This window comes from Coenobita brevimanus, chromosome 47 (assembly GCF_032717465.1).
Source record: "Coenobita brevimanus isolate Jiangsu-jjx chromosome 47, ASM3271746v2, whole genome shotgun sequence".
In the NCBI taxonomy this organism is placed as follows: domain Eukaryota; kingdom Metazoa; phylum Arthropoda; class Malacostraca; order Decapoda; family Coenobitidae; genus Coenobita; species Coenobita brevimanus.
Window position 1 is genome coordinate 9,389,076 of NC_137000.1, and position 25,618 is coordinate 9,414,693.

General features: G+C 40.1%; 1 protein-coding gene across 2 annotated transcripts; it reads left to right on the forward strand.

Moving 5' to 3' along the window:
- Window positions 1–4,002: 4,002 nt before the first annotated feature.
- On the forward strand, window positions 4,003–25,268 carry eEF1gamma (elongation factor 1-gamma). Of its 2 annotated transcripts, none has more exons than XM_080271777.1 (10): window positions 4,003–4,035; window positions 6,885–7,034; window positions 7,197–7,332; window positions 7,905–8,116; window positions 12,047–12,235; window positions 12,895–13,025; window positions 17,016–17,135; window positions 19,111–19,160; window positions 21,329–21,453; window positions 25,062–25,268. In XM_080271777.1, the coding sequence occupies exons 1-10, from the start codon at window positions 4,021–4,023 to the stop codon at window positions 25,215–25,217; spliced, it is 1,284 nt and encodes a 427-aa protein (XP_080127903.1). In that variant the 5' UTR covers window positions 4,003–4,020; the 3' UTR covers window positions 25,218–25,268. The 2 variants fall into 2 exon arrangements, with proteins under 2 accessions (XP_080127903.1, XP_080127902.1); XM_080271776.1 differs by having other exon boundaries at window positions 4,012–4,035; window positions 12,898–13,025.
- The last annotated feature ends 350 nt before the right edge of the window (window positions 25,269–25,618 follow it).

The following is a 25,618-nucleotide window of genomic DNA, read 5'->3' on the forward strand; positions in this document are numbered from 1 at the left end:
TTGATACATTACAGAAAAAAGGTAAGTCCAGTGCTACCCATAAAAGTGATTTTTCCAGTTTCTGTTAAATTTTCAGTCCCATATGTATGGAAAAGGTTGTGATCTAAGTATTTTAGAACACATCACCAGCATATAATAAGGACATAACGGTATGATGTCCACCATATGTGCCAGTGATCTTTTTTTTTTTTTTTTTTTTTTTTTTTTTTTTTTTTAATGTTGGGGAAACTGACAGTTCAGATTTATAAGTAGCAGTGGGTGGGCAGTATTTCTGTAATTGCTATGGACTTAACAAGCATTAAATAAGGTGAAAAGGGCAATATATAATGAGGACTTGTCTGTATCTGGATAATCAGAGTTCAGCTGTGCGAGTCAAGTGAGTCATCTGGTGCCTTTCCCTGATCATGTATTTAATGATAAGCCAATTGGGTGAATCTTCTTAATAGTGCCTAAAGTTCAAGATTGTATATTTAATTCTAGTTCTTCCTCATATTGTTGAACGATACGAGAGAAAGAGCTGGGCCTAGGCCACAAGATTTATCGCTCACACATTTATACTTCAAGACCAAAATAATCACAAAGTCCCAATTAGCTCCCCCCTCCCCCCCAACACAGAATGCTGAAATACTCGTGTGTATGTTTGTCATAGACAGTTGTACATATATTTTTATATTTGTATGATAAGGTCTTGAGTGGATGAACGGCGGCCTTCATCTTTGTGTTTACGTAAGTAAAAAAGGAGTGCAAGGGATGCTACCTTCGTCTGTGCCCAAGGTTAGGGAACTCCCTCATTGCTGAACATGTTTAAAACATCAGCTTTTATGACCCGACCTGCTTTGCCAGCAATATACTGTAATACAGATCAAGCAGTCTAGTCTCATTTTTTTGCTAGAGTAGATGAGAGTGCAGTCATAGGGTATTTCTTTATTGTAAGAGTACAATCATAGGAATTTCTTCCTGGTTCATTAAAGAGAATACTGTACCATATAATCATAAGAGATTACCTCGGGAAAGTTTCGTATGTGTACTGTATTTCATGGTGTCAGGCAACTTACTTTGAGCATTGAGGGAATTTCCTTACTTTGAGATTTGTCTTCCCACCTGGGATTTGGGTCTTTCTTCATGTGTCTTCGATATATAAATATAAATAAATAAATATATATATATAAATACAAATATATATATAAGGTAGTGCTGCTACCTACCCTATTTGTAAATTATGTATAGCCTTTATCTTATATGTTGTAAATGGCTGTATTGTTTATGTAAATAATTGCAGATAACCGTTTTTTTTCTTCACCCCTCATTATACACATATAGGACATTAATTTTTAACTGTATTGGTCTATTTTTCAAAAGTATCTGTGAAACATCGACCTTGAAAATGAACAGATAAACAGGGCTGGTTACACATGTTAAAACACATACCATTCAGGGGTATTGTAATGCAGTTGAACTTTTCCAGAATTAATACGTTCCTGCACAGGTGATTCAACAGATGCATACAATTATGATGTGGGACTAAGAAAAGTACTGAAAAGGAAATGAGACATGAAGAAGGTAAATAATGAACAAAAGGAAGGCTCGTACAGGACGATTAAGTAGCAGAGAATATTGTGATGTAAATGATAAGCAGTGTGGCAGAATCCAAATGTGAGGTGTAAGGTTAATCGCCATATCCTGTCATTTATAAAGGCTCTAACATGCTTGTAGCGTTCTTGGTCATCTAATGGCAAGTATGACATTGTTGAGTAGTAGTTGCCAAAAAAAGAGGAGTTTTCAGAAGGCAGTTGGGGGAAGTGTAAGAATATCGAAGGCAGTGTTGAAGAATATACTGAGTGGCTGTAGTTTCACCTCCATATCATGGAAAGCATTTAAAAAAAAAATGGTAAGGGGAGTCTGACATTCCCAATGGATGCCCTGTTGGATGGTCATGTCATCTTATTTTCCACTAATAACCTCTTACCCTTCCCCTTGGGATACTAATGCAGGTACCTTGTGCCCTCTTCATGCACCCAGTAGCAAGGTGTACCGACAAATACTTTGAGCACAACTATAAAAACTACACTGACTGAGAGGTGGAACCATAATGTACCTGGTTGTAAGAGGGACCTCTTAAAAATAGAAGCAGCTGCTACCTTGTTCCTGTGGGAGGTGCTGCACCCATTGAGAGTTTTCTTATCTGTCATTCGGTTGGAGGCAGAGAAGAGTGTGGTGGACAGGATGGCCAACTACACATATAAGCACAATCTGCATGCCCATACAGTATGCTACATGATTTTGTACTCCAACAGTCCCAGTCCCTCCCCTTTTTATTTTCATATGAATGATGCACATTCTAAGTAGTCTGTTGATGTTTTAGAAATATTTTTGGATGGGGGAGTTACAGGAGGGTTCCAAATAGTTCTCTACGCCACATAACTTTGAAACTGCAAAAGCCCACGTTTATAAAGCTTGTTAATCAAAACAGCCTTTACAGCAAAGAAGGGGATTGTATTTGTTTCATTTCTGCAAAGAGCCAGTGCTTTATGTAGGATGGTTGCAATGAAGGGTTAGGGAGAGACATATTTAGTAGTTAGCATACTTAAAGGTAACTGCTTGGAATGACTGGAAGAGATGCTGATAGAGGTCAGATGTCCAGAGCAAGTGCCTTCCATAGAATTTCATTTCAGCAGGTTGGATCCACCCACAGCAAGCCAGTGTATAAACACTGTTCCTCTGTCATGGATTGTCACAGATGTCTACTTGTTCAGTTGTTTCTAGGTTTAGTCGGGATGTATGAAGAAGTTTGCTCACTGCAGCCCATTTGCATGGTTCCAGCCAATGATAGGATATGAAGTCAAGTGAACTGAAAGGTAGCCACTACCATACATCAGGCACACTAAAAAGGTCATCATAAATTTTTTCATTGTAGTTTATTCAAATTTTGAGTGGCTTTTCCTTCAGTACATTATCACTGCATACTAGAGACTAGGCAGTCCTCACCTAGGTCAGCCAATGTGAATATAAGCACCAGATGTAATACAAATGAGAAGACATTAGGAAAGCTCTGAATAAGGGATAGCCCTGGATTAGTCTGCATGTAGTCACAGTCCCATATGTGAGAACACCTATGTGGTTATTCAACTGACATGCAAGAAGGCATACTGAGTCCTGGTTAGGAAATGTGTTTGTCATACATGTCCGAGAGGGAAACAAAAATGTAAGAGTCCTAAGATGGAAATTATACAGTTCATTATATTACTGATGTAGTGTGATTAGTTAGTGACCAAGGTACAATTTTATTACTTTTTAGTGGCATAGGCAAAGGGAGGGCCAGGATGACACTATATCCATTCTGAAACATGCCTTCTTATCCCAGTGGTCTGGATTTTCAGGGGAATACCTCCAGACTCCCAAAGGAGTTATCTTTGGTCCTTTCTTCATAAAAAGCCTATATAGCAAAGCTTTTGTTGTTGCAGCTTCAGACTTGTCTGAAGGTAAACCTGGAGGACTGCAGGGTGAAATTGCCCTTCTGCAGTTTACTGTCCTAATTTGGCGGGATTAAAGACTCTTAGACTCTTAGAAGCGTCCTGCATGTCTCCTAGACTTTTTATGTCAAAACGATTTAATTTCTGTCTACCCTATGTGGATTGCAATGGGTGTTCCAGACATGCATAACACAAGTGACTAAATGTAAGCAACTCGGGCACACAGGACAGCAGTACCATACAGTAATGGATAATTCAAGATATTTCATTAGAAGAGGTTCACTGTCCATGTGAAATGAAAGGAGAGGTATCTAATATCATTCTCTCTCTTTTATATATACACTGTGCCCTCTCTAGCCTCTCAGAATCTTTAGAGAACCCCGTCTTCCTTCATACATCTATTTTTATTGGAAGTTAGCATTCCAGTAGACAGTATTGGGATATAGAGGGAAGGTTGTTATTGTAAATATTTTCAAAAAGCCCGCTAGCTGACCGTACTGGGCATGCGCACCAAGCAGCTGGTTCCGTCACTCATCCTCTTACATCAGCCATGGCGGTGAACGGGGTGAGTCTGTGGAGCGTTTGTATGTATCTCGCTCTTTCACTGTAATCGGCCACTTTTTAAACATTTGTTCATGCTAGTTAGGTGTATAAGGGGTTGAACAACCTACTGACTGCTATTTTTATATGTAGACATAGTTGTGTCATAGGTATTGAATGAAGAATAAAGCCGGTGTGGGTGTTTATGGGACTGGGAAGTGAAAGCCAAATTTGTCGAGCCTTGGCTATGTTTAGAAAGCATCTGGTGTGCACGTCAGTGTCTAAAAGCTATTATTTGGAGGGAAATGAGCAGAAGTGGGGGGGTTATAAAATTATTTTTCGGCAAAATGAGAACATGACATAAAGGTACTAAACAGCTGATCGAGTGCATGACAGGTCAGAGTTGTGAGGCAAGATGAAAGATATTAACGTGCCAGCTCTTCGCTATAGATGAGTGCATGAGTTACAGTGAGTATATGATCATAATGTAAAGTTATTCCAGTCTTGCAAGGATGCACCTCAGGAGGAGTCAGTCAACCTACTCTTGAGTTTATCATTTAAGTTAGTATTTACAGGGAACAAACTTGAATATGAATTGAATCGGCAAGGTATTTCTGCTGGCTAAAGTGTACATTTCCCCCCAAAAGTCCATGCTTTGTCACATTTTCTGCATGAATTGTTACACCCATGGACTAGTGTCAAATTTTGGAAAATCGTCGTGAACAAAAATTAAGTTAATAACGCTACTCATAGGACAACATAGGATTGGATGGTGGATGACAAATACTAGATTAAAGTTATTAGCCCATCCACTTTTGAGACCTGACCAAAGAGTGAAAGCCATATCCTTTGGACCCAACCTAGAAATCCTGTGGTCGTAACATACACTGCATTCACTCCTATTTAGGGAGTCCTATGGGCCAACACAGCCATACTTCCGTGTAACAGTCAGTTTTCTTACTAATACCACAACAAAGCAGTTAATAAATGTTGGACAATTCCACAAACTTTCTAAACTGTCCATGTGCAAAGGCTTGGCCTTACAAATAAATGGTGATCTCCAAACTGAAAAATAACCTTGCTGCAATGATCTCCAGACTGAAAACTTACCTTGCTAACAGTCAGCATCACCATTCCAGTAGGCTGGTATAATGTGTAAAATATAAAATAACATACATTAAAAGGGCAACTTTCAATGGAAAAAATACATGTCTAAAAGTCCTAAGTTACGCTGCGTAGTTAATCTCTATCTATCTGTCTATTGCCAGACGCATAATCCCATAAGGGGTGGCCACTTGACTTTGAGTTATTTGTTTTACAGGGAGGGGCACTAACCCTCTACCAACCCACTTGCTGACACGTAGGGAACACGTATGGTTTGGTTATATGGTTACCACCCAGCGTTGTAAATGGTTTCTTGGCGTACAGGAAACCATTTGGCCTGTCACTCAATTTAAAGCCACCTGTAAAGGAAAGAAAAGCTATACAAAGTGACAGGAAAGATGGGGGAAATAGGAAGAGAGGAGGGCAGGCACAGAAAAAGAATGATAAAGGTAAAGGAAGAAGTAGGCAGCACTACATCAAGTGAATGGATGATGGTCGCCACCACCTACCACCTATTTTTCAGAAAAATAGAGAAAAAATTTCTCCCAGTATCATCACGCTCCTTAAACCATAGCTGCCTATGATTGTTTCCGGCACAATGGAAGAAACTCACTGAACATACTCAAAGGTGGATTTCGTTCTCCAGTTTCCCAGTTGTAGGTTAGGTTAGGTTAGGTTATGTATTAGGTACAGTTAAACTAGGTTTAGTTAAACACGTAGGACAGTCCCTTCTGCCATTGCTTTGAATGTAAATAAGAGTTTTCGCAGCAGAGCATCCAAGAACAACAGGGAAACAGATTTCACAAGAAATGTGTATTTACCACCGTGGAAATAATTAGAAAAATATAACAGGCTATCAGGAACAACTGATTTGTTAAGGTGCTTGTGCTGCTTAAGGGCGGTGTTTACCATTTGTTTACCAAATTGTGAGGCTGGATATCCAGTTATTATTATTATTATTATTATTATTTGTTATTACTATTATTATCACCACCCATCATCCAATCCTATTCGGCCCATGAGGAGCGTAGGACCTTAGGAGCCAGAGGCTTGGCAAGTTGGTCCTGACATTTAAGATGAGTGAATTATTATTATTATTATTATTATTATTGTTGTTGTTGTTGTTATTAATTTGTATTCAAATCCAGCCAGAGCATAGATTTAATATTTTAATATTATTAGAATCGACACATTTATTCTTCTGAAGAGACGTTGTGAACTACAGATGTTAGATATAGCCTTCTTTATAACCACTTCCCAACTGTATGTGTTTTGTTAATTTAGTCACCATACAATCCCATTTTGCTCCATATAAACAGGAGCACAGGGACCCATGGCTAAACTACTCATTCTTAATTGAACCAGCTTGGTGTCATTCATGGCAGTGTCTTTCCTACTTTAACCTTTAAATTATCAGTTTCTGTTTCATTTTTAGACACTGCTGTCAGAGGGGGGGAGGGGATTAAATTGCATTCTGTAGCCTCACACAGGCCTAGCAACTTTATTGACAGTGGCGGTGGCATCCTTCAGGGGCAGTAGGTAGATTTGGACACAAAGTTCTTTTGTCCCCAAATTGCTCCAGTTAGGTTAGGTTGTCAGGTCCTATCAGGTTAGGCATTTTCATTTACTCATTTCCATAATTTTTAAAAATAATCGTGATAATGACACTTTGTGAGAATGAAATACAATTGTAAATTGTATGCTTAGGAGCTCTGTTGTAGTTTAACCATATTCCAGGTTTAAATAAATTATGATTGTATGTTATTGCAGACCCTGTACACGTACCCTGAGAACTTCCGAGCCTTCAAGGTTCTGGTTGCAGCCCAATACAGCGGCTCTAAGGTCACTGTTGACAAGAACTTTGTCTTTGGAGAGACCAATAAGACAGATGCCTTCCTTAAGAAGTTCCCGCTTGGAAAGGTTAGTTTCTAAAAGTATTATTATTATTTTTTTTTACTCTAATTCTTATAAGAATAAAATATCTAAATTCATAGCCATTGATCATTAGTTGCCATTAAGTGTGCAATTTGATGCATGTTGAATAGTCACATTACTTATTTCAGTTATTTCTAATGGCTGCAGGTTCCTGCCTTCGAGACCAGTGATGGCAGATATATTTTTGAGAGCAACGCCATCTCTTGGGCCGTGGCAAATGAGCAACTGAGGGGCAAGACTCCCATGGACCAGGCGCAGGTGGTGGCCTGGATGAATTTTGCTGGTAAGGAGTCTTTGGCTGTTTGAGTTTTGTAACCCCCCCCCCCCCAATTTCTTCCAATAACTGGGCATGCTGTTTATAGTTCTTCCTCTTTCTTGCTTTATCATATTTATTGGAACATACCTTGCCTCATCCTTATGTGGTTGTGCTAAGAGACTATAGCCCATCCAAGGTGCTTCTGTGGTGTAGTTAGGTAGTTTGTCTCCCCAGAAAAGAGGTGTGGGTTCAAATTCTACTGTATTGGCCTAGGTTAGGGCCTTGCCAAGTGTTCCCTGCTATGTAAACTTAGGTGGGAAAGAATGTTGGATGAAATTATTTCTTCTTACAGATATTAGGTCAACGTGTTTTAAGAGCATAATTTTACCTTTGTATTTTGAAGCTTAGGAGAATTGGTTTGGTTTGTCCTGTATAGCTCTTAGAACTGCATAGCTTTGGCTACACACTTCTGACCTTGTCTTCCTCCACTGAAAAATCTTTGAATGCAGTGCTACAAGGAGATGATCTTCTTTTATAATTTGAAAGGTAGTGAACATAAAATTGTAAGTGTTGTAGCTTGTTTGTTTGTGGCATTTCAGACAATGAGATCCTTCCAGCATCATGCACATGGGTATTCCCGTGCCTTGGCATTATGCAATACAATAAGGGCAACACTGAGCGAGCCAAGGAGGATGTAAAGAAGGCCCTGGCCACTCTCAACTCTCACCTGTTGACCCGCACGTTCCTAGTGGGAGAGCGCATCTCTCTTGCTGACATCACTGTTACTTGCACTCTCCTCCATCTTTACCAGGTATTTGATCTGTCCTTTAACCCATTCAGTCTTTTGGCATTTTTCATTTTATTCTTGCTAGAACCAGGCAGAGAGGGCAGGTTTCAAAGCCAGTTTTACATGCCATGTAAAGTCGGGGACAGGAGTTTGCTTATTCCAATGTATCTGCTTAGTATTTAATGGGATGTCCATCACTTCCCTTCTTGGTGTCAAAGAAATTCACACAAAACCCCTCCCAGTACAGTAATGTTAGTCACCAGAGAAAAACAAGAAGTGAAATAGGCAAACTTTTGTTCCAGACTACACCAGAGAGGGATGTGTGAATAAAATTCTTAATTGTATATCCTCGGGGGTATTAAGTAGATACAGTAAAAAAAAAATAAATAAATAAATACATCTCTACAAAAAGTTCTGCAGCTTTAGCATCTTTATTATTTCAAAGACTTCCCTTGATTTTGTTTAAAGAAAAGATGATATTGGAATACAGTAATCCCGCATATTTCGCGGTAGTTACGTTCTTGTAACTCCCGCGAAAAGTCAATTCCGCGAATACTCTATTAACAATTGAAAACTTGCACTTGTGTCCACCATGCTGTCCATCACACAGTCCATGTCCATACTGATTGCGAGACAATTCGCCGTCAGACAATTCCCCGTCAAAACATGGACGATTCCCCTTCAGAACAATTCGCACCCTGGACGATTCCCCGCCATTCTATAAATATACTAATCAATACTTTCATCAATATACTTATCATTAATTAATCAATACTTTAATAACTATATTTCAGGGGGATCCAGCAAAGTCTATGTTCAGTAGCGTAGGTTCTGGATATTATTTATTAGTTGCACCTTTAGTCAATAATTAACTTGTTTCTTCCTCGCTGTAGTCGCCTTTGAATTATATTCTAGCGTCACCCATAGCTATCTTCATTAATGAAGGCGAATTGTTTTGTGTTTGTTGTGACTGCGAATTGTCCCGAAACCTCCATACTCATCCCGAAATACCTTCTTACAAGATTGAAAGCACATACTCCATTATGAAGGAAAAACGTAAACACCGTTCTGTAATACACAATTATCTACACATTTATTAACAAAACAGTACAAAATAAAAAGATGCATTAACTGGTGATAGCAAACACTCGCACGGTCGTTTCTTAGCTTGTCCAGTAACACAATTTTCTCTGCTAAGGTCATAACTTGATCGTTTTGTCACTTTGGAGTTCTTACTAATTGTATTACAGTATTAGCCTTTGGTGAGGCTGGCTTACGTCCTGGGGCCATGTGGAAAGCAAGTGGGAGGCAAGAGGCTCATATCATAATGTGGTTACAACCACAACAGCCACTTAAGGCAGTCAGGCGCGGACTGAAGACTCCGGGGCAGAGAGCAGTGTTGCCATATCCAAACAACGAAATTATGCTAGGGCAATGAAAAAATTATGCTCGATTGAGCATATTTGTTCCAAGTAAAAAATGAATTATGCTAACTTCAAGCTAAATGATAAAATTCTATACATATTCGTGCAACATATTAATTATGTATTGTTTACTATGAAAATATTAAAATGAACCTACATACAGTAAGAGGATAAATATCGGTATCTACCCATACTGCTTTTTCCCATGAAACTTACGTTTTTCTGATGGATTTTGATGTGATTCGTTCGATTTTGAGCATCATTTCCGTCGGAAATAACCAGATTTTGAGATATGACCCCCCCCCTTCCCCCTGAAATAATGAGGGATCTTTGGGGAATCGGAGGTTATAGGGAGGGGGGGAAACACAGAAAATGGTCATTTCCGACTGAAATGAAGCTGAAAATCGAATGAATCATACCAAAATCCATCGGAAAAACCTAGGTTTCATGGGTAAAGTACAAAGCTCAAACTTATCCTAACCAAACCAAACCAAACCGAACCTAACCTAAAACCTAACCTAACCTAATCCAACCTAACCTAACCTAACCTAATCCAACCCAACCAAGCCCAAACTGAAAGTAACCAACTATTCAAACATCTTCTTACCTTATTCGTCTCTCTCTCTCTCTCTCTCTCTCTCTCTGATTTGTAGCTTTTATAAAATTATTCTAAAAATATTCCATTCTATTCTAAATTATGCTAGAATGATTCTAAAACTTCTAATATGCTAAAAAATATTCCAGACTCGAAAATTTGATCAAAATTATGCTAAAAGAATAAAATTATGCTAGATATGGTAACACTGGCAGAGGGGCCACGGGAAAGGGACAGAGGGTGGCGTGAGTTTACCGCGCTACAATTGGAAGCTGCGGGAATTTCATTTTTTTTTTTTTTCTGTATATTCAAGGATATTTTTGTTGAACTTATTAATGCTAAGAAAATCCGCGAGAGGGCAAAACCGTAGACAAAAAATCCGCAAAAAATGCGGGATTACTGTATTGGTTTTTAAAATTTCAGGGGACAAGGTTGTGTGATGTTCCCATGGTTGCTCAAAATATACACACATATATATATATATATATATATATATATATATAATATAATATAATATATATATGCATATATATATGCATATACAGTATATATATATATCTATCTATCATCGAATCCTATGTCACCCCATGAGGAGCCTAGGAGCCCAGGGTTAGACAAGTTGGTCTTGACATTTAAGATGAGAGTGACCAGCCTCACTAATCCCTGAGTGGCATTATGTGAGCAATAAACCCCCAACCACCCCTTAGATATAAACCTACATAGGCTCAATCTGACTTGAGTACCATTACCCACTAAACCACCAGGTGCCATAATTTGGATATGTAGTTACCACCCAGCATAGAAAATGGTTTCCTGGTGTGTGTATGTATATATCATCATCATCCAAACCTCCTTTCCCACCCTAGGGCAGGATGAGGAGTAGCAATGTCCAGACAGCCTGAGTTTGCCAAAGTCAGTTGGTCACACTTTAGTAGTTCAGATTGGATTTTTTTTCTTTTACCTTGATTTTCAAAAGCCTAGGTTTGGAGTTGGTTCTCTTAGAACCAAGGCTGATTTCCTGGGTTATTTCCACATTTTTTGCCACCAGTATGATGCATGCAATCTCTTGAACAGTTTGTCATTCATTTTTCCCTACTTGTCATATTTTGGTTTGGTTCTAGGAGGCTGTGAACAACTAGGAATTTTTTCCTCATTGTCAAATGCTTCCATCACTTGTTCTTGGACTGCTTTGGTAACCTCATCTTGGATGACGTGTAGTATTTGCCCATATTTCTGATACCTGTTTCTGTAGATCATGGAGTGTCTCTGTGTTAGTGCTATGTCTTCGTCCACTACACATATCCTCACTGCTCCTGTACTGTATTCTCCTCTCTGAGCCTGAGGCTTGGTATCCTGTGCTTTTGTGTTGGCCTGATGTGTTGAAGCTGTTGAGATACCACTTCTAGTTCTGACCTCACCTTCTCAGTCCTCATTTTGCACTTGGTATGTTCTTACCCCTATTTAGGAAAGCTGCAACCTGGTCATGTCACATGCTAGAAAACCACATAGTGTTGGCTTCCTCATCAAATGCATCATACAGCTTCCATGCCAGTGTTGTACACGCAGGTGATACCATCTTTCACAGCAACTGCAAAATGAACTAAGGGCATTCTGTCCCACTATTTTGTTACATGCAGGACACTGGTAGCCATCTTTGTTTGCATGGTAGTGCAAGCTCCTGCCATTTCTACTTAGAGATTTGCCACACTTCTGGCACTTTTCTGACATGATTTTAGCACAATATGTGGAGGGGGCTAAGGTCTGTGAAACAGATCCACCAGTATACTTGTCTGTGAAACCTGGAAGATGTTGATGTTTTTTTGTATAAAGCAGAGGACTCTTAGCACATGTCCACCCCAGCTGGTTAATCCACTAAAATACTTTGATTTCCATATAATCCTGTGAAGAGAATGATGGTGATTGTTTATTTTGCAGTATGTCCTGGACCCAAATTTCCGAAAGCCTTACCAGAACGCCAACCGCTGGTTCTCCACCATGATCAACCAACCACAATTCAAGGCCATCATCGGAGACTTCAAACTCTGTGAAAAAATGGCTCAGTTTGATAACAAGAAGTACGCTGAAGTGCAGGGAAAGATCAAGCAGGCTGGTGGTGGTGAGAAGGTTGGTTGGGCAGTGTAATATTGTCAGGAATATAATGTTGCATGTGTGACATTTAAAGTTTCGAGTAAAGTACAGTTGTGGACAAAAATGCTGTTCCAGATTTTAACTGAACAATAATAAATCTCTTTTTTCATTCATTCATTGCCAGACGCCATGTATCCCAAACGGGGTGGCCAAGGGCTTAAAGTTAATTGTTTTACAGGGAGGGGCACTAATCCTCCACCAACTCACTGGTAATAAGTACAGATTGGATCAGTGTTTATGCCTTCAGTTGTATATTGTCCTTATAAATTCAGGATGCTGTTTTAAGTGAGAGCAACTGTTTACCGTAATGAATTACAACTTAAAGCATAAATTAGGTGTTAATTCATCCGTAGCCTATGGTGAAAACAAATACTTTGGAAATAAACCAACGTTTATCGTGGAAACAAGCCAGCATAAGCAGTAAGTTTATGTTGTGGTTTCTACCTTTTAGTTGAGGTACTTGATTAAAGATATGTAAGTAGCCAGTCCACTTTTTCTTTCAAGAATGTTTTTCAAACTATCAACATTTCTCATATTTTGTGTTGTAAATTGGAGGATGAGGAGAAGGTGAGTGAGGAAGTTTACTCTCCAGTGCCAGCAGGAACATATACCTTTTATATTATCTCTTCCTGCAGCAGGAGAAGAAGCAGAAGAAGGAGCAGCCCAAAAAGGAAACACCAGCCAAGAAGGAGAAAGAGACTGCCTCTGAACCAGCAGAACCACCTGCACCCAAGCCCAGGGATCCACTTGATGCTTTACCTGCAGGGTCAGTTAAGTCCACATGTAGCAATGCCTGCACTGCATTTGTTCTAACCTGACAAAAATTCCTAACCTCCTTTAACTCAAATGGTGATCAAGTATAGTCAGATTGGAGTCGTTACAGTGGCTATAGTGTGTTTGTTCCAACCTGAGAAAAATCCGTCACCCTGTTCAGCTCAAATGATGACCAAGTGTAGTCAGATAAGGGGGTTGATTCATCTAGTGCTAAGGGGACTCATTCCCATCTCATAAGTAAAGCTTTGAGTCACATGCAACCATGACTTACCATTCAAGTTATGGAAATGGCATAGTTCTGTCAGATGAAAACAAACAACCCATAACACTCTGAGTCTGGATGATGTCTTAGTTTATTTGTAGTACTTCAGGATAATTATACTAGGCTTTGAAAAGGCCACTTGTTTTCATGGGTTTGGTTAAGGTTGTATCTAACCTCCCCTGTTCCAGAATACATAAGGAAAAAATGAAAGGCATGTTAAGGCTCAGTGAGTCTCTCTCTCTCTCCCCCCCCTCCCTCCCTCCCTCCCTCCTCATTGCAATATGGGGTGGAGAATGGGGGTCTAGATGGTGATTTTCTTTGTCACTGTTGCTAAGGTTATCCCTCCCTTTGATGTGTTACCTTGCTGGACAATGTTGTTTGCAAGGTGTCAAGCAAAGGGTAAATCAGTAACCTCCTCTTACGTCTGATGAAGTCCTGTTATGGCTTTATCAGAAACCAAAGCAGGTGACAAATATTAGTAGTAGTGAAACCTTATTGTTTAGGGTAAATCGGGGTAATTTCGCCATGAACGATGGTTTTTCATTCATTCATTGCCAGACGCCATGTATCCCAGACGGGGTGCTAAAGGTACCTATAACCATTCTTGTCAAAAAAAAAAAAAAAAAAAAACTGGCCTACACCACGGATTTTTAAAATAAAAATTGTCTCGTGGAGAAATTGCTCTGCCCGACAGGTTAATTTCACCACGACCTGATTGTTGTTTTTTTTGTAATATTGTTATTATTATTTTAATACCACACTACATATCATACACTACCGGTATTGATTGTAGCTAGGCTTAGGTAGTCCAAGCTACCATACAGGAGGGCCTATTCCTTGTATTGGGTGAACTTTACATCGATGGCATCCATCGTTGTTTTACCGATTGTTTCACGGTCGGTAAGTTGGTCGGGAGGGACTCCCGTGGCATGAGTGCATGACAGGATACTGTTTTTTGTGTGTGTGTGTGTGTGTGTGTGTGTGTGTGTGCACATGCATGTTTGAACTATGCAGAAACAGTGCAAACAGTTTTGAATCACTTTTAACCTGAAACATGTACATAATAGTCACCCCCCCCCCCAGTACAAGCTTAAATTTTCAGTAAACTCTCATTTCTCCAGTGCCATTTTTTAAGCACAGTGGATTGAAAACTTCACATGACCTTGTTAGGTCGGCATTCCTCTAAATCCTAAGCTCAACAGAAGCTGAATCCATGCACTAGTTCAGGAGTTTGGGGCCTTTGAATTGGAACTATTACTCGATGTAGTGCTGCTCTCGGGTGTCTGTCCTTTCCTCTCCATCCTTCTTTCCTTCCATTCTCCTCTGTCTTTCTTTCCTTCATTCTTTCCTTGTCCTTCTGCCTACGGGTGACTTTACACTCCCTCTTCTGTCTTTCTTTCCTTCATTCTTTCCACTTCCTTCAGCCTGTGGGTGACTACACTGAGTGACAAGCCAAATGGTTTCCTGTGCACCAGGAAACCATTTACTACGCTGGGTGGTAACCATATAACCAAATTTTGGCTCCTGGTGGTTTAGTGGGTAATTATTGCGCTCCAGTCGGATTGAGCCAGTGAAGGTTTATAGCCAAGGGGTGGTTGGGGTTGATTGCTCATGTAATGCCACTCAGGGATGAGTGAGGCTGGTCACTCTCATCTTAAATGTCGGGACCAACTGCCTAGCCCCGGGCTCCTACGGGGCAATGTAGGATTGGATGATGATGATGATGGCATCATGGTGAAATTGCCCTGTTTTACCTTTGTGTTTTGGCATGTTAACTGAAGTTAGCTAGTCTGCATTAATATTATTTTTATGATTATTATTATTGTCATTACTATCATCATCATCATCATCATCATCATCCGGACCTCCTTTCCCACCCAAGGGCACGGTGAGGAGATGCAATGTTTAGACAGCCCAAATTTGCCCAATCCAATGGGCCACGCTTCCATTCACTTACCATTCAAGCCCCCGGAATCCTGGCTCTGTCGGATACGCCAAAAACATTCACCATGTTCTGTAGCTTCACATAAACATAGTTATTATTGTTATTATTATTATTATTATTATTGACTCGGATACATTTATGTGAAGCAATAGAATCTGGTGAATGTTTTTGGTGTGTCAGATAGAGCCAGGATTCAGGGGGCTTGAATTATGAGTGAATGGAAGTGTGGCCCATTGGATTGGGCAAACTTGGGGTGTCTATATGTTGTTACTCCTCACCCTGTCCTTGGGTGGGAAAGGAGGTCTGGATGATGATGAATACTATTATTATTATTATTATTATGATTTATTATTATTATCATTAATTGCAGGCATCCTTTGTTATATGGTTGGGTTGCACTGGGGAAAAAGTGTGGTCATTTGGAGGACTGCTTTTAGGTTATTAGCACAGAATCGCTCTCATTCTCAACAGTCCTTTACCCGGTGTGGTCTGTGCCAGTTGTGATGTTTCTCCACCGTGGCTGTGGTAAAACCAGAAATGGGCCAGATGTTTACCGGAAAAAGGAGTTATAAATTGGCAACTAAAGCAAAATATCGGATGCCTGAAGATCCTCTAGTAAGGAGAACCTGTTTAATAATGAGTCTGGCTTGAATTGAGTATTCTTACTAATGGTTACTTAGTCGTATTATTCCTGAAATAAATTTGTATCTTGAAACATCGTGGTGGGTGGGGGTGCTCACCATCCACTCACTTGATGTAGTGCTGCTCTCGAGTGACTACCTTTTCCTTTTCCATCCTCCTCTCTTTCCTTCATTCTTTCCTCTTCCTTCTGTCTATGGATGACTCTACACTGAGTGACAAGCCAAATGGTTTCCTGTACACCAGGAAACCATTTACTACGCTGGGAGATAACCATGCGGTATAACCAAATTATGGGGCTCAGTGGTTTAGTGGGTAATTAAGGTGCTTCAATCAGATCGAACCTGTGCAGGTTTATATCCAAGGGGTGGTTGGGGTTTATTGTTCATGTAATGCAGCTCAGGGGTGAGCGAGGCTGGGCACTCAACTTAAATGTCAGGACCAACTTGCCTAGCCCTGGATTCCTATGCTCCTCATGGGGCAACACAGAATTAGATGATAATGATGAAACATACATTTGCTTACCATGTTCCTTGTTTGCCTTATTTCAGGTTTTAAAGCATTCAGTAAATCCACATGCATATGCACATCATCGAATTCTGTGTTGCCTCAGGAATGTCTTAGTCCAGGGCTGTGCAAGTAATTTCTGACATTTAAGATGAGAGTGACCAACCACACTCATGTGTGAGTGGCAATATGTGAGAATAAACCCCAACCACCCCTTGAATATAAACATACACAGGCTTAATCCGATTGAAGCGTCCTAATTACCCATTAAACCACCAGGTGCCATAAATTGGTCATATGGTTACCACCCAGCATAGTAAATAGTTTCCTTGAGTACAGGAAATCATTTGGTTTGTCACTCAGTGTAGAGTCACCCACAGACAGAAGGAAAAGAGTGAAGGAAAGAGAGGAAGAAGAAAGGAAAAGGAAAGGGCAGTCACTTGAGAGCAGCACTACATCGAGTGAGTGGATGGTGAGCTTCCCCACCCACCTCCAATTCAGTAAATCTACTTTTACTGTTTGTTATTGAATTTTTAAAAAATGCAGGTCTTTAATTGGTTTCTCAAAGTTAATTTTTTCTGTTTGTAGTTTCATTGGATAATATTCCTCACGTTATGTTCTCTTTGCAGCAACTTCAACTTGGATGACTTCAAGCGGTTCTACTCCAACAACGATGAGGAGAAATCTGTTCCTTACTTCTGGGAAAAGTTTGACCCAGAACACTACTCCATCTGGTTTTGTGAATACAAGTATGAATTTCTTTCTTTATGCATATTTTTATTATTATTAATATTTTATTGTTATTTTATTATTATTATTATTATTATTGTTTATCTGTTTAAATTGCCTGAAGCCTTAATCCCGTAAGAGATGTCCACAAACAAATCACCTCCGTGTTGCCTGTACCTCGCCATTTCACTGCCCTCCACCCGGCTCACACCCCCTACTCTCTTATACCTCTCCACTTCATCTCATCCTCAGCCTCCCCCCACTCCTCCCCCCTCCAAATCAGTCACATACATTCTCTTTGTTAGTCTCTAGCTCTCCATCCTCTCCACATGTCCAAACCACCTCTATATTTCTCCTAACGCTTTCTGTCACATCCACACCACAATACTCCTTCACTTCCTCATTAGTCAGTCTCTCTCTCCACAGGCTCCTTTCAGATATCTCTTTTGTCTGCGGCCACCCTTTGCGGGATTAGGGCGTCGATGTATAGATAGATTAGATTTTTATTATTATTATTATTATTGTTATTTATTTCACTCTCATCTTAAATGTCAGGACCAACTTGCCTAGCCCCGGGCTCCTGTGCTTCTCATGGGGCAGTGTAGGATTGGATGACAGATGGATGGATAGATAATTTATTTATCCATTTCTAGAGAGAGAGAGGTAATGGGCTTCCTTCAGATGTATGAACTGTTCTGGTCATGAAATATACAGGTGAAGTCAAAGCTGTTTAACCTTTCGGTTGCAAAAAATCACTGCCCTTCTAAAGTATAAATGAAAGTTCAGTCAAGATGTTTATCATGTTTCTTAGAATTGAAGCGTATCAAATTTTTTGCAGATGGGAAGTTCTCATTAAAAGTTCTTTTTCCAATTTTTTGCCTCCCTCAATTAAAGCCACAGTAAAACTCAGAAAAATTATTAAAGTTCCATTGATGCCTTTAAAGTGTACTTCTCAGTTTCCTCAAAGTAACAGTGCTAATTGCATGGTTAAATAAATTTAATAAATTCCTTATTTTTAATGAGGAATAAATTTCTTATTTTTAATGAGGAATGCCTTGATTTGTTTTAGTATCCCTTTGAAGTGTTTCCTTGCTGATATGTTCAGTACTGGTGTCAAATGAAGGGTAAAGCAAATTCCTTTTCTGTATAAAGGAGAGCATTCTTGTAGCTTGACTCATACATTGAAGGTTACAGTGAAATTAAAAAACATGGCTTTAATTGTTAATAATTGGCCGTATCATCATCATCATCATCCTGATCTTTTTCCACCTAACAGTGGAGTAAGGGGAGGGAACTGATTATGAGGTTTCAGAGAGGGGGGGAATGAGAATTGATTTATGGATTTGTTGGCATCAGGATTATTTTGTGTTATCATCATTAATTACAAATTAAGGCAGTGATGTGTGATCTCATTTCCATGTTTCTGTCCCCTTTACTTCGTTACTTCCACAAGAAATACATTCATTCATTTTTCACTCCCCAATGAAGAGGATAAGTAATTAATCCAAAAAAAATATTCTGTGTAGTCTACACCAAGGCCATTGCAGTGTTTGTTAAGATTTTGAAGCATGTTTTATCAGTAAGGTGTGCTACATAAAGTTGGGCATTATGTTTATGGATTAAAAGAAATCATAGTTTAAGCAATTACTGATTTGTTTGTCTTTTAGATGGACCTTAGATTCAGTGTTTTGTTACCACAGGCACAGGTAGTCAGCAAAACATTGCAAAGGAACAGGGTTTGAGGGGGGGGGGGGAAGCATAGTGGGCAAATGAATTTTATGAGCATTTCTCAAACTCATGGTAGCCATGTCAGAGGAGATAGAGTTTTTGTGGATCTCCTGTTGGTTGCAATAAATTCATGTGGATAATGTGCATGCAAGGAGTAGAAGGATATAAAAATAGTTGCACCAGAGTACTGTTGTGTAATTAGGATTGTGTCAGGTTTAGTGTAGTCGTAGCTGAAGTTACCATTACAGGTTTGTTTTATTGTTACAGATATGCTGAGGAACTTAGCAGGATCTTCATGACCTGTAACCTTATTGGAGGTAAGATTTTAATTTATTGATAAATGTGACATGCTAGACTGAGGTGGGAAGTGCCTTGGGAGGCAGGAGACGGATGATGGGCCCTCACAGGCTAAAACATGAACCTACTGTTGTGCGTCATGCTGAGATTTGGCTTCCATTAGACAACATTTTACGACTTGGAGAGGGGGGGATGTAAGGACCAACTTGCCTAGCCTCAGGTTCCTATACTCCTCTGTAGAGCGACATAGGATTGGATGATGGATGGATGAGACTGTGGAATGAAGTGCTTGCTGGAGATAGGTAAGAACAAATGGCTGAGTGAATCTGTGCCAACAGAGTGAGAAAAGGCTGTGATTGTACCCCTGTCCAAAAATAAAGGTGAGCAATGTGAGTGGAAGAATTATCGTGGCATAAGTTTATCGAGTGTGGTAGGGAAGGTATATGGAAGTATTATTGTACAGAAAGTAAGGGAGATTTCAGAAGTCCTGGTGAGTGATGAACAGTGTGGCTTTAGGAATGGCAAAGGATGTGTGGATCAAATATTTGCAGTGACACATACTGGAGAAGGCGTGTGAGAAGGACTAAAGGGGTTTATGACATTCAAGGATCTGGAAAAAGCATATGACAAAGTAAATGAGAAGGATTGTGGAAGGTTTTGTGCATGTACGGTGTAGATGATAACGTCAAGTCCTTTTGATGGTAGTGAAGCATGTGTAAGGGTAAATGGGCATCTAAGTGAATGGTTCACGATCGGTGTGGGCATGTGACAAGGTTGTGTGGTGTCCCCATGGTTGTTCAATATATATATGAATGGGATGATGAGAGAAGAAAAAACGTGAGTACAAGTAATGTAGAAAAGGGATGGCGTTGGTATTGAATGGTGCTGGATGGAGTATCTCAGATTTGTTGCATGCTGATGATGCAGTACTACAGTATTTGCAAATACCGGAGAAGAACTCGGTAGACTGGTGCAGAATTTTGCTGATATCTGTGAGTGTCATGCCTTGAGAGTAAATGTAGAAAAGAGTAAAGTGATGGTTACTGAGAGAGAAGGTGACTCCCAGTGTGATGTTACAGTGAATGGACTCCCAGTGTGATGTTACAGTGAATGGAGAGACGAATTGGTGAGAGTTCAAATACCTGGGTACAGCGATAGAAAAGCGAGGAAGATGTGCAAGAGAAGTGGAAAGTAGAGTGACACAAGGAAGGAAAGTGGCTGATGCAATGAAGGCCTTGATAAGAAACAGGCTTGAGTGTTGCAGCTGCATGAGGCTTACAAGAAGGAGTGTTAGTGCCAACTTTAACATATGGATGTGATACTATGGTGTGGCATGAAAATGAATAGTCGAGAGTGAGAGCAGTGGAGATGGGAACATATGGATGTGATACTATGGTGTGGCATGAAAATGAATAGTCGAGAGTGAGAGCAGTGGAGATGGGACTGCTGAGGAATTTATGTGGAATACAGAGAGTGGATAGGATACGAAATAATGTGATGTGTGAAAGATTGGAGTGAGGAAGTCTGTGGACACCAGAATTGAAAGGAGTGTACTGAGATGGTATGGGAGAGAATGGATAACAATAGAGTGGTGAAAAATGTATATTGGAGCAAATTTGAAGGAGGGAGGAGGCGAGGGAGGACTAGGAGAAGGTGGAGGATATGGTGGATGAATGGGTGAGGATGAGAGGCTTGGAAGTCGGCGAGGTTAGGGGACTGACAAAAGATCGATCTGACTGGATGAAAAGTGAGAAGTGTATAATCAGGGATTTGGCACCCCTTTTTATCATGACAGTGTTCGATTTTAGATAGGGAAATCTGGGGGACACTTAACATTTACAAAAACCGCAGTTATATGGTTACCACCTCGCATAGTAAATGGTTTGCTGGGTACAGAAAACCTTTTGGCTTGTCACTCTATGTGGAAACCATAAGGCATCCCTACATTGAGTGAGTGGATGTTGGGGCCCCCACCTACCACAGTTGGTTAAAAAAAAAAAAAAAAAAAAAATGGTATCCTTGAGCCTCTTTATGGTCCAGTTTCTTTCCCCCAAGCTGAGTAAGGGAGTTTGAAGAAAACATTGAAATAAAAATTACTTTGGCAGATTGAAGGATTTAATTTCCCAGTTGATCTATAATAAAAATGCATATTTTGGCTAAAGTTGTTGAAGTGTGGATACCCTTACAGGTATGTTCCAGCGGCTAGACAAGCTCCGCAAGAATGCCTTCTCCTCCATGGGTGTGTTCGGTGAAGATGGTAACAACAACATCTCAGGAGTTTGGGTGTGGCGAGGGCAGGAACTTGCCTTTCCGGTGAGCGTCACAGAGAGGCATGCTAGGGGTGTGATCTGCATCGCCCTTGTAGAAATAGTGTAGTTGCATTTCTTGACACAAAAGCAGTCTTTTACTCAGCCAGGATGAATGGTGACAATTACTTCTCATTATCACATCCAGGATAAACTTTTGAGGATTCTGATTTTCAGCTGATTTTCGGCACATTAAGATACATCATCATGGATTAACTGCTAGTGTTTGTACTAGCTCCCAGCTGTGGCAGTGATGACATGAGGAAAAAGGAAAATTCTAATTGTAATGATTACAGTAGCATAATAAGCCACTGTATGCAGTACATGTAGTATAACGGTTATCCAAAGTTAATGTAGCCGTATATCCTTTAAGGCACTGGTAGCTTTTTTTTTTTTTTTTTTTTTTTTTTTTTTTTTTTTTTTTTGAAGGCTCCAAAATGCACGCATGCTATGGCTTCGGTCACCTAATGGCGGTTCTCTGTGCTGCTCAGTCTTTAGCAGCCTCCTTATTCAGTCTCTTATCCTTGAAGTCATGCGCTATGACCTCATGCCAGGTCTTTCTCGGTCTACCTCTCGCAGCCCTACCTGTAGCATTAATACTTCCCACTTTCTTCACCTAATTGGAAGGAGGAATATTTTAGCAAAAAAACTGTGCTTAAGTACTCCTATTCTTCTCTGTAAATAGCCACAGAATCATCATCATTGTCGTTGTCATCATCATCATCCCCCACCCCTCCCTCCCCAGCAGGGTGAGTAGCATCAGTGTCCAGACAGCCCAAGTTTGCCCAGTCCAGTGGACCACGCTTCCATTCACTCATCATTCAAGCCTGCGGAATTCTGGCTCTATCTCATTTGCCAAAAAACTTTCCCCACATTCTGTAGCATCACATAAACGTATTTGATAGAGCCACAGGATATTGTACATTTTTGTAAGTTTGGAGAACTCAACTCCGCATCTTTCACAGATCGCATTATTCCGTATCCTATCCACTTTCTGTAGCCTACTCCACATACATTCCTCAACAGTCCCATCTCCACTGCTCTTACTTTTGGCTTTTCACTTTCATGCCACACTATAGTCTCACACCCATATGTCAATGTTGACACTATCACTCCTTCATGCAAGCCTTGCACTGCTGCAGCACTCAAGCCTCTTTCTTATCAAGGCCTTCATAGCACTAGCTACTTTCCTCAGTGTCACTTTACTTTCCACTTCCTTTGCACATTTTCCTTTCTTTTCTATCACTGCACCCAGATATTTGAACTCCGTCACTAATTCCTCTCTCTCTCTCCATTCAGTGTAACATCACTCTGGGAGTCACCTTCTCTCACAATAACCATCACTTTACTCTTTTCTACATTAATTTCAAGGCACAATGCTCACAGACATCTACAAAACTCTGCACTAGTCTACCAAGCTCTTCTCTGGTATTTGCATATAGTACTGCATCATCGGCAGATGATCGAAGAGAGTGTACTGAATGTACTTACATGGTATGGTCATGTGGAGAGAATGGATGACAATAGAGTGGTGAAAAAGGTATATCTGAACGAATTTGAAGGTGAGAGGAGGCGAGGTAGGCCAAGAAGAAGGTGGAGAGAGATGGTGGTTGGGTGTTTAAGGAAGCAAGGTATGAAGTTGATGAGGCTGAGGGACTGACAAGAAATTGAGCTAGCTGAATGAATTTTGTGCACAGAAGTGCATGACCAGTGAATTGGCACCCCTTTTTTAACGTGACAGCATTCGGATTGACTCTATCAGATAGGTGTATGTGAAGCTGCAGTACATGGTGAAACTTTTTGGCCTATCAGATAGAGCCAGGATTCCGCGGGCTTGAGTGACGAGTGACTGGAAGTGTAGCCTTTTGAATTGGGCAAACTTTGGCTTTCTGGTTTTCCTTACCCCGCCTTAGGGTGGGAAAGGAGGTCAGGATGATGATGATGAACTCAAATATTTAATCCTGGGGAGTAACAACTGTTGATGGGGCTCTTTCGCTAAAAGTCTGTCCCAGATGCTCTGTAATAAATAGAAAGATGAAGGTACTGTTGGAACCTGTAAACTGTTGTGCTTATTTGAAATGTTTGGAGGAAAATTTTGGTCTTGGAATCAATGGTGGTCTACATTTCACAATCACAACTTATGGTACCTGATGTTATGACCCCATGCTCACTTTGAATGTGAACCTATTGGACTGCAGGCTGAAGCTCTCATTCTGCAGTCCAGCATCCTTCTGTTAGATATAGCATCCCTTCACTATTAGGGACTCTCCTAAACTAAGTAAATTTGTGTAGCAGCAGTAAGAGTGATGTTTCTGGTATCTGAGGCTGATGATTTTCATTGGGTGCATGATTGTAATTTTTGTATGCACAGGATTCACCACATTGATCTTCAAACTCTGTGGAGAGGAAAGAGTTGAGGTGAAAGGACTTATATTTACTGGTAGTGCAAGCTCAGTACTTTGAGGAACAGGTTTTTAGTAGTTCTCTGCTTGATGAAAGTTTTATAAAGAGAACTATGACAGTCATTTAGGTTGACATTTACCAATAAACAATTGATGTGGAGGATGTGAGAGAGGTGAAGGAGCTAATGAGGCTAGGGAAAGACAAACATTTGAACTGGCTGAATGAATTGTGTGTGGAGGAGTGTATGATCAGAGTTTAGCATCCCTTTTTAACTAAACAGTGGACTGATGGACTGTCAGGTGAATGTGAAACTATATGCTTTATTCCCATCAGGTGGAACCAGGATTCCAGGGGCTTGAGTGGTGGGTGAATGGGAGTGTGGCTTTTTCAAGTTTTTTCTTGGACCCCACCTCACCCCCTTTGGAACGGGAAAGTAGATCTGAATGATGATGATAATGGTATGAGTGTTTCACAGAAGGTAGTGAAAGGGATTGTTTGTAAATATGGATGTAGGTTGGTTAAGCACAAGGTGGTAGAAGTGACGTTTTTGGGAAGTAACAAGTCTGAATGTAAATGGGATTGTTATGAGTCGATGATTGTGCTTGGAGAGGACTAGTTTTAGCCAAGCACCATCTTTATTCAGAAGAGATCCAAAAGTACACTTGGAGAATTTCTACACAAAACTAACAGCAGGCCACATAAATCGTCTTTTTTCTTGTGATATTGACCAGTGAAATATTTGTTTTTCTGTATCCATCTCTGCTGTCACCTTCGGCAGTGGTTTGTGATGACATAAACCTTTAACGATTATTAGAAGGCATATAATGGAATCCTTAGCAAGCTCGGTATCTCCACAGTGAAGCTTACTATATTGGAGAATACTTCTTACTAAGATGTAGACATATTGCATGTTATGTGGAAGCAACCAATGTGGAAGCAACCATAAATTAATTAGTTCTTTTCATTCCTTTTTTCCTGATACTCTGTACCATTTGATTATTGCCTTGTCTGTTCACCATACTGTTTCAGCAGTGCCTTGTCTTCGGTCTGTCACGTATTTTATATTCATGCCATGTACTTGACGTCATGTACACAGCACCCTATATTCTCTACTTATGATTTGATCATGCCCTGTCTTTGTACTCCATTTTTATCATTCCCAGACTTTTCTGTACCCCATACCATTTGACTAATACTCTGTTTTTGTCTCAGCTCTGCGAGGACTGGACAATTGATTATGAGTCCTATGATTGGAGGAAACTGGACCCCAATGCGGAGGAGACAAAGAAGCTTGTAGACCAGTATTTTAAGTGGATTGGTGAGGACAGCAAAGGTCGCAAATTCAATGACGGCAAGATCTTCAAGTAGTCGCATAACCTCCCAGTCAGCTCTCAGTAATAAATTAAAAAGTTGTTTGAACGGAGTACTATTTTTTACCTTATTAGTGTGTAGTTCATGTACAGTATGTGTATGTGTATGAAATTGAACCAAACGTGCCAAATTATGCCTGGGATCGTTAGTTAGTGATTGCCACTTGTGGAGCAATTTTACTCTTCAAGTCTAAGGTGAACTAATAGTCTTATTTTCCAATAGTGAATATTTGACCAATCATGGAATGGTGTTTGCACAGTATGAATGCTACCGATATAACTATATATTGGCACTTGATCCCTTTTATCATGTACACAGAAGCACCTGTCACCATAGTGATAGCTTTATTTTTATGATGCTGTTATACGAGATGAGCAAAAAGGTGAGCTGGGAAGAGT

Excerpts from the sequence above, each read along its gene's own strand:
- eEF1gamma (XM_080271777.1), top strand. Across the intron at positions 7,035-7,196 it reads AGAAGTTCCCGCTTGGAAAG|GTTCCTGCCTTCGAGACCAG; the intron begins GTTAGTTTCTAA and ends TAATGGCTGCAG. Across the intron at positions 13,026-17,015 it reads CTTGATGCTTTACCTGCAGG|CAACTTCAACTTGGATGACT; the intron begins GTCAGTTAAGTC and ends TTCTCTTTGCAG.